Here is a 12,716-nt window from a genome sequence, read left to right as displayed (position 1 = left end):
TACCCTAGAAAACTGTCAGTCTTCCAAGTGTTAAAAAAGGCAGGAAATCGGTCTTCTGCATCTTAGTACAGACCAATCAGTCTCCTGTCAGTTATGAGTAAATCGGTTTTAAATCGGTGATAAGTCAAAAAGTAAAAACTGGAATTATCTTTACAATAATCATGATGAAAACATGCCTATCATTAACCCTAAGTTCAAGGTGATGATCGCAAATGCGTGGATCAGGATCAATACCTTAAATACAGTTTTGCCTCATAATTCAGGTAGCAAAGGTTAAAAATGCTGGATTATTCAAAATCGATACCAGAAATTATGTGCGACTTAATGTTACAGATGTGGCGGTCGAGATCCTAAAATATACCTCACTGCTTCCAAATAATTTATTTATAAATTCGCAGAGTTATCTCCCCTATTTTGGGGCAGTTAAACTGTTAGTTTTTTTTTTTTTTGTTAATACATGTCACGTATGCAATTATTTAAAAAAATTTTTTAACAGAAGTTTAACTTGCGCTGCAAATTAAACCCTCTCCACACATTTTTTTTCTTTTTGGAGAGAGCAAAATTAGACACAAGGTCAGTTGACAAAGTCACTAAATCACGGTATGAGTGGATTATGAGAAAAAAAGATTGTGTAGGTATTAAAAATGTTTTTTTTTTTTGTTGTTAAATATTATTATGCGAGGAATCTTTTAGAGTTAAAATCAACTGAGAAATCCACATTTTGTATTGAAAAATATACAATTTAAATATGTAAACATTGGGTATAGAATAAGTTATCCAATATAGTCGTCTCATTTGGGATGTATTGGATAACATTCTTTACCTAATGTTTACATATTTAAAGTGTGTATTTCTCAATTGATTTTAACTCCAAAAGATTCCTCATATATTTAACAAAATCAAAAAGAATTTCAATGACTACACAGAAATTGTTTTTTCTCACAAAGATTTAGTGACTTTGTTGATCAGTTTTTATGTGATGGATATCCAACTTCCCAAAAGAAACACTCTGGATGGAGAAAAATAAAAATTACCTCAGTCCAGAAGAAGTTTTTTCTTAAATCGAGGGCACAGATATTATACTTTTATCATAGTCTGAAAAGCTGCGTTCAGAAAGTTATAATTAAAATGTAACCAACTTATTATTAATTTGTATTTAAGCCACCTAGATTATTTAGCATTCTCATGTAACTGTTGTCTCCCTGATTTCACTTCTCGCTTATATGCCCCTATTCCGAATTCGTGGCAGTGGGTAAACATCAATAGACTTTTTTCGTTTTGTACTAAAATGGTTATAAACAATGTTTGCTTTTTTTTTTTTTTTTAAGTTTAACCTATTTCAAACTGATATAAATTATTGAACAGCAAAAGTAATTAAAACAAAATCATTTTTCTTATTTCGAATTATTTAATCAAGTAAAAATTTTATTTTGTTTTTTACTTGATTACTCAATTTATAAAGTTATTTTTTTTCATATTTTCAAGTAAATTTCAGTTTTTACAATATTTTTGTTTATTAAATTTAGGTAATTTGCTAGAATAATTGTTTGAATTTAGTAATCAAGTTAAAAAGAAAAAATGAAATTTTGGTACTTTGATCAGTGCTGAATTGCTGAAATAACATTATTACTTAAAAAGCCAATCTTAACATTGGTAGAGGGGTGTGTTGTACCTATTCTGTACTTTAACCTTACAATTTAATAAAAACAAATATTATAAAACTTTAATTAAACTAGAAAATACTATTAAAAAAATAGCGTAGATCAAAAAGTGCACTAGCACCGACATTTTTACTTGATAAAATAATTCAAAATAGAAAAAAAAAATTTTTTTTTATTTAATTACTTTTATCGTACAATAATTTTTATCAGTTTAAAATAGGTTAAATTTAAATAAACATTGACCGTTTTGGTACAAAACAAACAAGTTCACTGATGGCGGCCCGCTGCTACGAATTCTGAATAGGGGCATGTGAGCGAGAAAAAGCGAAAGTAGAATCAAGGTGATATAAGCTACACATGAGAACCAGTAACCACATTATGGGTTTGTATTACTGTACACAGATTCGAAAAAGTTGTCAAAAAAAAAACAAATATATAACAAATGAATGTTATCAAAGGCAAGGTAAGTTACTTTTCTACCTAACTGGATGTTTTAGTGTTTTTATTTAATGTAACATGTTTATCCAGCTCGAAAAACAGTGTTTATCGATGTATTAGAAAATTTAAAATGGCGTCCGGGCGGTCCGACTCTCTCTTTGACACGGTAAGTTTGGGAAAAGGAGTTAAAAATAAAAAATATGCAAAATACTGTTAAAAACCCATCGAATATATGTCAGCCTATGTTACGCCTACGGTAACATATATTGAGCGAGTTTCTAACAGTATTTTGTCTAGTTTTTTTTATTTATAACTCCTTTTCCCAAACTTACCGTATCAAAGAGGGAGTCGGGCGCCATTTTAAATTTTCCAATACATCGGTAAACACTATGTTTTTCGAGCTGAATAAGCATGTTACATTAAATAAAAACACTAGAAAATTATTTGTTTTGAATCTATGTGTATAGTAATACAAACCCCCACATTATTTAGAAAGCCATTCTTAACACGGAGAAGGGAGGGGTTTTGTAACTATTCTGTACTAATAATTTAATAAAATAAAAGATATCGTAAAACTTATTTAAAAAATAGCGCGATACAAGACAAGCACCAACTTGAGTTATCGTTCTTTCTCAGCTGGTTCTTTCTTGACTTTAAAGAGGACTATATTTTTCGGCCTTGCTCTTATTTCGACGGCTTACATGTGCAATGAAACTTCCGACAACTTAATGCTTTTTTAGTTTTTGTTTATATTTTTTTCAGTAAAAATAAGTTTAATATTTTTTTATAAGTTTTTGTTAGAAGAAAAAATATAAAATATTTTGGGGGTATTTCTTTACGACCTGCCCCAGCGTAGTATAAACTGCCCTAACCACCCCATGTTAAGAACGGCTTTCGGAATAAACACCCCCTGCCCCTGACCTCCCCATGTTAACAACGGTTTTCTATATTGGGGGGGGGGTTATTCCGAAAGCCGTTCTTAACATGGGGAGGTTGGGGGTGTTTATAATACGCTGGGCTGGGGCCCGTCGTAAAAATTTACCTATTTTTTTTTTTTTTTTTAAGTAAAACTTTTTTTTTTTTTTTGGTTTATTTATATCAGCCATCTTTTATTTCCTGGTCGATGTTTTTTTTTTTCCTGCATTGTGCTTGTATCTTTAACCTTGCAGTAAATTAATGTTATATATAACATGGTTTTAAGTTTAAAAAAAACAAAAAAAACGTTAATGCATTGAAGCCCTTCTTCCAAGAATTATTTTGTTTCAGCCGACTGACCCCCCTCTCCACGCTTAAAAAACAATATACACACTAAAGACTTAGAAAATAAATATTGTAATCAAAATACATGATTATACAGTATTACTTATATACAAGTAGATTATTTATTATATTATCCTAAATATAAAGTTTTTTTTTATGTAAACAATATATACTAGAAGTAAATAATCGAATAAAAAGAGCAATTATTGGCTGATGTCCACAAGGATTTAAACGATACACGTGTGTGGTATGAAATTCGTATTAAACATCGATGCGGCAAGAGAATTTACCAAACAAATGGGAGATTACCTTTTGTTATCCTTATGCTGATCATTGTCTTCTCTAGCTGGTTGAACGATCTCATTAGAATTATCAGGCTGGCATTCAAAAACGTCGAAGAGTTCTTCTCCAAAAGTATCGGCCATGATGGAAATGAAGAAAAAAGAAAATTACATGATGCGAAGCGCCCTCTATAAAACCAAGTTCGATAACTCTTGCACTTTTTTTTTTTTAAACTTTTAAAACTATTATAGAACTCACTCAAAATAATTTTTCTTTATTTGGGTTTGTTTCAAATTTTCAGTTTATTTTAAATACAAAATAATGGTAACTTTTTACTGTTAGACCAAGCTTCATCTATCTATGTTTTTTTCCTTTTTTTTTTTTTTTCTCACGTTCACCCCCTAACAAGTCATATCGCCACTTGGACATTAGGGGTTACTAAATTGGGACCATGTCTTGGAAAGATAAAGAAGATGTTGGTTTACGGTACATTTAAACTTCTGCATATCAGTACAGTAAGGGAAGCAGGCAACAGGAAGAGAATTTCAAAGTCTAGCTGTTCAAGGGAAGAGACGATTAGAGTAGAAAGCTTTCTGACATTTATGCACCTCAACAGTGAAGGGGTGAGATTTTGTTGCTCAGCGGGTTTGTCGGTGGCACAAGTGCAACGAGTTCATCAGAGCACATTCCATTAAAATACTTATAAAACAGACACAGATATGCAACATTGCAGTGATGGGACAGGGGTTAGAGCTTAGTTGACAAAGTGGGACCTATTAGATTGGAGACTCTTTTTTGGACCCTATCCAAGAGCGAGAGACTAGACCAGCCCAGGTGTGGCAACAATACTCCATGCATGGGCGAATGGTGGCTTTGTAGTGGTACAGGATACTCTCAAGTGTGAGTAGTCTGGAACCTACCTTCTTGCAGCAGCCTTTGCAATGTCCTCAGTGTATTTGTTCCAGTTCATATTGCTCCTGAATGTTAATCTGAGGAGTTTGAAGGAAAAATTTTCAAGTTGAGTGTTATTTGTTATTATTGGTGGTTGGGGAGGCGTCTTGTAATTGTTAAAGGAGAGCAGCTTGGTCTTATTAGTATTATATGTTACCATCCATTTACGGCCTCATTCCACTACGGTCTGAAGGTCATTTTCTAAGGATTCTGCCATTGTCTTAGATTTATTTACATCCGTTCTTCCCTCATGCATGTTATCGAGTGTTGTATCATCAGCAAATATACCCATCTCGGATATAACATTATGAGGGAGGTCGTTAATGAATGTCAGCAATAATAGCGGTCTAAGGATTGATCCCTGAGGCACTCTCGCATTAATATTCTGCTGTTTGGATGTACGTCCATCAATGACAACCTGGATGGTCCTATTGCCTAAGAAGGGTTTAATTATATTTAGTATACATTCAGTTGTATTTACTTATTAAAGATCACACACATGGTTTTGTTTGGTAGGAAGAAATTCAACAGACTCCTTGACTATTTAATAATAAAAGCATAATATTTATTTATTAATATATTAATAATGCTATTGTAGATTCCAAACTGGGAGCAAACTCAGATTGAAAAATAGTGTTTTGGGGAGTTTTTTTTAAGTTTAATTATATTTATAAACAAATCGCTACCCACTTATCTTCAACCATAATTGAGATGTGGGCTTTATCTTCTGATCTTATGTAATATTAGTAATAAATAAATTTTAAAAAAAGAGCCATTCCTTTCTTTGCTCCATCTGCACCCTAAAATAACCTATTGAAAAATTCAACACATTTCAAATAGTATTTTCAAATAAATCCCTATTTACCTACCTCCCCACTGCATGGTACAAAATAAGTCACCCACTTTTGGTTACAGTAATATAATTATGATCAACATTAGAATATTATCATATCTTGATTTAAATCTCTATATATATAATATATAAAATATATAAATATCTATATATATAATATTTAAATCTCTATATATATAATATATAAAATATATAAGATATAAAATAGTGCAAAAGTCTTCCGTTTGGAGAATTCATTTTATCCGGCCTAGGACAGGTATCTCCTAGTTGATATTGTGATAGATTCAAAATTAATGTGCAAGACAAACAGGGATAGGAATATTTACTGAACTAACATAAGCTACCCCTTTTCTTCCGTTATTCAACTTACTCTTTCCTCTTCTTTCCTTTTCACTTCTTCCATGGCAGTTTGTTGTCAAATTTTTACGTCAAGATGCAATTTGGATGAATGGTAAAAAGCAAATCGTTTGAATAGCTACCCATTTTCATGTTCCGCTTAGTTGGGATTTGCTCTCTTAGTCGCTTTCAGACAAGGTTCAAAAGAAAGTCGCCAATCTGATAGGCCCTGAACTGGCATCTAAGCTTCAGCCTCTGTCCCATCAACGAAATGTTGCATCCCTCTGCCTGTTCTACAAGTATTTTAATGGTGAATGCTCTGACGAACTGCAGACACTTCTGCCCCCACGACGTAGACACCCTCGACAAACCCGACAGGCAGCTACATCCCAACCCCACACAGTAGAGATCCCGAGATGTAAAAGATCTTTCTACTCCAGTAGTTTCTTCCCCAGAACCGCTAGACTCTGGAATTCTATTCCAAGTTCCTGCTTCCCCAACTGTACTGACATGCAGAAGTTCAAGTACAACGTGAACCGACATCTTGCTGCCCAAATCCCAACATAGTGCCCCAGTAGTTGCTGCCCCTGACAGTAGCCCCCTACACCAAAGTGGCAATGCGCCTTGTTTGGAGTGAAAATGTAATAAAAAAAAAAGATACTGGAGTAGTTGGGGTTTTGTGACTATCACATGTGCCCCATGTTGTATCAGAATAGTTTCATGAAAAAAGGCTTGAGGTGATGTGGCCTAGAAAACTGTTCACTTTTTGTAGTTGGGTTTACCAAACAGACTTAGCGACCCCAAAGGAAAAGTAGAAAACAGCCAATCAACAACAATAACAAGATTTATTGAAACACGTTGGTGTTACAATAATATGTGTAAAAAAACAAAAAACTTGAAAAAAAAAATATGTGTAAAAAAAAAAAAACTTGAAAAAAGAAAATATGTGTAAAAATATGTGTAAGAAAAAAAAAAAACTTGAAAAAAAAAAATATGTGTAAAAAAAAAAAAAAAACTTGAAAAAAAAAATAAAGTTGAATACCGGAGATAGGGGGAGAATATAGTTGACTGGTGGAAAGTTTTTGATAGTCAACAAATGGCAGACCTGAGTTGTCGGCAAGTGTTCGAATCATAATAAAGAAGGTAACCATTTTCTGAAAACTTAGCAAAACTCATTTTTCTGCAAATTGTCTTCAATAACAGCTTTCATTAAGAATTAATTTTCTACACTATCATTTTTCGTAATTTTTGGATATGTTCATTACTGCGACATAACAATTAAGTAGAATTGGTTTTACTTACAATTTAATATGTCAAATTTCTTTCAAATAACACCACATTTTTTATGCTCAAAATTGCCTGCATCAAATTGCTGACTGCTAAGACACTGTATCTAAAATTTTCCAAAGCTACACCTGATATCCCCCTTCAAACACATGCAACGGACTTTGCATGAGATGTAGTGCATCTGTGCACTATACTGATTTCATTATTATATTATTTTAAATTATTCAGTTTAATTTTTAGTGTAGGGGTGCATTTTACTGTTTCAATTTAACATATATCGATCCATTATAATGTGTTTTTACCAAGAACGATGTGATTATCTCCCTTGGACTATGTCTATTTTACTGGACGAAAACATGCTTTTAACCGTTAAAAAAAATGGACATACTAAAAAGGATCGCCACATACAGGATAAATGAATAAAGAATATCAAAACTATATGTCTATGATGAATTTATAATATTTAAGGATTTCTGCAAGTGATTTTGTATTTTAAAAAATTTATTCTTTTCTCATTTAAACAAACAAAAACTAATAATTCCTTTATTATTAAAAAAATAATTCTTTATCAAAATTGTTTTTAATTCCTTCATTATTATTTTTTAAAATTCTTTTATTATTAAAAATATTTAATTCCTTTATTATTAAAAAATGTTTAATTATCTTATTATTAAAAATTTTTGATAATTTTATTATTAAAAACACTTTCAGATCCCTTATTATTAAAAAAAATAATTTCCTTATAATTTAAAAAATAATTCTTTTATTATCAAAAATTATTGAAAATTCCTTCATTATTTTTTAAATTCCTTTATTATTAAAAAAAGGTTTAATTTGTGCAGTCACACACACACACACACACACACACACACACACACACACACACACACACTTGCGCGCAAATAAACAAACCTGTATTCATTTCAATTTTCCCTGCGCATTTTGCAAAAAAATATGTTTTGTCAGCAACGGCACAATTTCAAATACGCGCACACACTTTTCTCAAATAACAAAAGTAAAATGAACATATTTTTGGCGTACGTAGTTGAAAGCACCATCATGTGACACAAGTAACCAATGAGAAAATTGAGAAGATTGTCTTTTTAACGCTTTTCCAAAAACCAAAATACCAGCAGTAGCAATCGTGTTCTGGAGCCGCTCCGCTCAAAATGTATAAAATTGTCGTCTACTGCAAAATTTCAGCTTTTTCCCTCTCAGCTCGCTTCGATGACACAACAAGAACATGCCTCTCGTGTTCACAACATCGTGATTGCCAATACCGCCAACACTGCCATACACACGCCACGTGGACACTCAAAAATCACTTATGCACACACGCATTCATTCCGCACGTCTTCTAAATTAATAACAACAAATTACTCTCTTCTCAAATTACTTTCCTCGTGGGACTCTTTAAGTACGGCAAACTTCGCCAGATAAACACAAACTTTAAATTAATCTTATTATTTTCACACAGGATTTTAACCTTCCAAACTCATTAATTCCATGAAGGACTTTCACCTAACATTTTAATCATAATGACTTCGAAAGAACTCTCACCAATTGGACCTTTGTGTAATCACCTTATTGTTTTTGTTAAAGAATAAATGCGGTGCATTTCAATTAGAAGGAGGTGTCATTTTGTTTTATTCCTTTTTTTTATTATTTTGTTTGGAGCAAAGAAATTTAATTTTACTTAAACTTCTGAACCCCTACAAATTCTCTTATTATTTAAAAGTTTAATTTCTTTATGATTACAAAAACTTTTCTAATTTATTTTATTATTAAAAGAAAAATAATTCATTCATTATTAAAGAAAGTTTTCTTTTTTTTTTTTTTATATATGGGGGTCACCACTTATCAAGGCCCGAAGGCCACTCAGGGATAAGGGTTATTGCGTGTACAATAATCAATGAGATAGTATTGTAGTAATCATTAGTATTGGGGGTTTTGATAGAGTGTCTTACTTAAGGGGGCGGTTTGTCAGGAGTTTATTTATGTTGGACTTGAAGACATCCAAGTTGTAGTCAGGTGGGAAACAGGCAAGCAGCAGAGAGTTCCACTGGCGTGCAGTTCTAAGAAGGCCAAGAGAGGGAGGAGGGATAAAAAATGGACAAGAGAAAGATGGATAAATAAAAACCTGGCCAGCGATGGGTTACTTTGAAAGTCAATTTCTTAAAGCCATCAAATGCATATCAGCATGTCAAACAAATATTATACTACTACTATTATTATTATTGTTGCTGCTCATGCTGCTGCTGATGATAATGATGATGATCTTTGTAAATTTCTATCTATCTATCTATCTATCTATCTATAAAAGGAATTTGTGTGTGAGTTCCTTCCCTATGGACTCCGAAACGATTGGATTGATTTTTGTGAAATTTCACATGGAGTTACTTTATGTGTCTGGCAGTATTCTCTGGAATCCAATATCAGTTTCTGAAGATCTGCTAGTGCTTGTTTTAGTGGAACCAGATCTGTTTTAGATGTTCTCAACAACACTAATTTATTTGATGCTTGTGTATATTCACACAGATCAAATATGGCAGTTGCATACAAATTCTCCACTAGCACAAACAAATATTGGTTCTTTTTCGTTATTGTAGCAAAATTCTAAAATTGAAATATTAAATCTCAAGTGAAAACAATTATATCTACTGAATTGGCATGTCACAGTAATGAACACATCCAAAAATTACAAAAAACAATAAAGCAGGGAATTAATTATTAACAAAAATAGTTTTCGAAAACAATTAGCAGACATTGAGTTTTGCATAAAAAACGGAGAGTTCTAATTTTAACAAAAGGGAGATAAATATTTTCTGAAAACTGAAAATCTTTGGCCAATTTAGTAAAACTTAATTTTTACTAATTGTCTTTGAAAAATGTTTTCATTCATAATTAATTTTCTACCTTATCGTTTTTCATAATTTTTGGGTATTTTCGTGATTGCAACATGACAATTCAGTAAATATCATTGGCTTCACTAGAAATTAAATGTTTCAATTTTTGAATTTCACTACAATAATAGAGAATAACCTGGATTTTATGGCTTTAATTTAAAAGACTTATGTAAAAGAAGAACAGGGGAGATAAGTCAGTCTGTAATTTCTCCTAAAAATGGAAAATGTGTTCTGTGCTTATGGAGTATTGGAAACATATGATTGAACTGATTTATATTTTTTATTAAAATTCTACTCATAATTTTCCATAATTTTTTGTGTAGGTACTAACTTTTGCCTGATTCATAAATATATCAAAGGGTTTTCTTGTCAATTTATTTTAAACTGCCATATTTCACCTGTGAATGTCTACCAAAAAGCATAATTTATTTAATTGCAGAATGTTTTGTTTACAGAGCTCTATTACAATATTGCTTAGTATTTTTCTGAAAAAGGAGGTGAATTTTAAATGTCATTTACAGTTTCTGGTGGGAAAGACTTTTCTTTTTTGTGACAATAAAGTTCTTTTTAAAAAATATATAAATATTGTAAATCAACATTATTTCAAAATAAAATTTATTACATTAATTTGTCTAAACATCTGTTGGTGAAAACTTCTATCTACTATATAAAACTGTTTTTTTAAATTACTAAGTTTAAAGAAATTATCTCCCTTGCCCTACAAATATCGCTACAATAGACTGGCGCATGTGATTGGTACTTTGACTCCTGCTAAGTATTTAGAAGCTGTTGTTAAACATGTAAGATTAAAAAATGAAAAATATTCTGTGTTAATTGTAGCTTGCACATCCCCAAGTCATCATTTGAAGGTCATTAATCATATTTTTTGTTGTGTGCATAACTTACAACATAATGTCAGTTTATGAGGTCTCACTTTTTTAGGGTTTATTCATAGGTGGACAGATGTATCTGAAGAGGACTGGTGGATATATTATATACAGGGTGTTTCAAAAGTCTTGGGAACATTACAAATGCGTATATCTCATTATGTTCCCAAGACTTTTGAAACACCCTGTATATCCTCCAGTCGTACAAGATAGGAAAAATGAATTGGATTGAGAAAGAAATGAACAACGCGTTTATTGAAATAAACGAACTAAAATTTATTTCATGAAGAAACAAATGAAAGAAAAGGGTACAGCACGTGTTTAGTTTGGCGTGCGTCTCTCGCTGTTAACTGGTGAGAAGGAAAGTCTATTGTTGTAGAGAGGGAGAGAGTGAGAAAGTCAATCCTGGCCATGGAGAGAGAAAGTGTGTAAGGTGTACGTACTGTCTGTTGGCTCTTGCCCCACACATAGTAGTAGGGGACGTGAGGCGCGCAGGCGCGCGCCCTGAAAAAGAGCCGAATCGAAAAGAAGGAAACAGCTTAGGTCTCTTGCTTTTGTAGTTGTTTCCGGTGGTCTTTTGCGCATGTGTGTGTACGTGTGTGCGTACATGTGTGCATGTTAGCGTGTGTGTGTATGCACGTGAATGTGAGTATATGCATGTGAATGTGAATATATGTACATGTGTGTACGTGTGCACGTATGTTTGTGTGCGCATATGTGTATGACAAGAAAAATGGCTTGAGATGTGAACGCGTGTTTTGTGTGAGACTAGAACAGGCTTGCACATATCCATCTAATTGTATGTTGTGGTGTTCTGAAATAGAATATACGACACTTCTACAGAATTGGGACGAGATTTTGTAGTCAATAAATGGAGTGTTCAGATAAAAACAATGGTTTCAACTGATATTTTTGTCAATTCTAATAAATTACAATGGTAGCTTCCAAATTATGCAGTCGAAATTACCTGAATATTACTGAATTATTAAAAAACAACTTTAATCGTGTTAACAGGTGAAAAATTTGCGCCATCTTGCTTAAATCAAAACGGAAAATTACCTCCCTTTTAAACTCTCCTGTGTCTTACGATCGTTTTCATTAAATTCTACTTTTTATTTTCTTTAATAAATGATTTTCTACCTTATCGCTTATAATTTTTTGATATAATCATCTTTAAAAATATGAGGAATATGTAGATATCATTGTTTCTATGTGAAATTCAGTATTACGATTTCGAAACTTTGTCCCAATAGTGTAGAAGCGCCGAATATGCTTATTACGAGACAAAATTCAGTGTTTATTCAGTTTTACCACTGTAGTGTAACGAAGACGAAATAAAAAAAGACCTTATCAAGGCTGTATTCAACTGAATTCTACAATATAATTAATCAAGGCAAGAGGCCAAAGCATATGAATAAAAATAAAAAAGAAATATGTAAATAGGAAAATCACATAATCACGTGAGCAAAAATTATAGTAAAGTTTTTTTGTTTTGTTTTTTTAAATAAAACAATAGCAACCACAATATTAAAGAATTATAATTGTGCAAAAACTTTATTATGTACATACTTGCTAGGTTTAAAAAAAAAAGGTTGTATACCAAAAATTTATGTAAATTCATCCAGTATTTTTGGTTTTCTATCATATAAATCTCACCCGTCTGTCTAAATGTATGTATGTATGTATATGTATTTATGTATATATGTATATCTGCATAAAACTTTCGACAGAGGCGACGGATTTTCACAAGATTGGTATCATTTTGAAACTCAACCCTTTGGAAGACAAATATAAAAAAAATTGGCCCAAAACATTAATTCCTTCACCCTCAACTTGGCACTTTTCTACAGGAAGG

At 32.0% G+C, this 12,716-nt stretch overlaps 1 protein-coding gene across 1 annotated transcript in view; it reads right to left on the bottom strand.

Moving 5' to 3' along the window:
* Nucleotides 1-3,843, bottom strand: part of LOC145293284 (exosome RNA helicase MTR4-like) — a 68,838-nt gene extending 64,995 nt beyond the window's left edge. Inside the window, exon 1 of the mRNA XM_080139886.1 lies at nucleotides 3,669-3,843. Within this exon, the coding sequence (XP_079996012.1) occupies nucleotides 3,669-3,784 (116 nt within the window). The 5' untranslated portion in view covers nucleotides 3,785-3,843. The remainder of the gene's footprint in view (nucleotides 1-3,668) is intronic.
* Between the last annotated feature and the right edge of the window lie 8,873 nt (nucleotides 3,844-12,716).

The sequence above is a fragment of the Euprymna scolopes genome, chromosome 14, assembly GCF_053919585.1.
Source record: "Euprymna scolopes isolate OS-2025 chromosome 14, ASM5391958v1, whole genome shotgun sequence".
Taxonomy (NCBI): Eukaryota; Metazoa; Mollusca; class Cephalopoda; order Sepiida; family Sepiolidae; genus Euprymna; species Euprymna scolopes.
The sequence above is the reverse complement of the archived record's forward strand: the minus strand, read 5'-3'. Positions and strand labels throughout refer to the sequence as shown.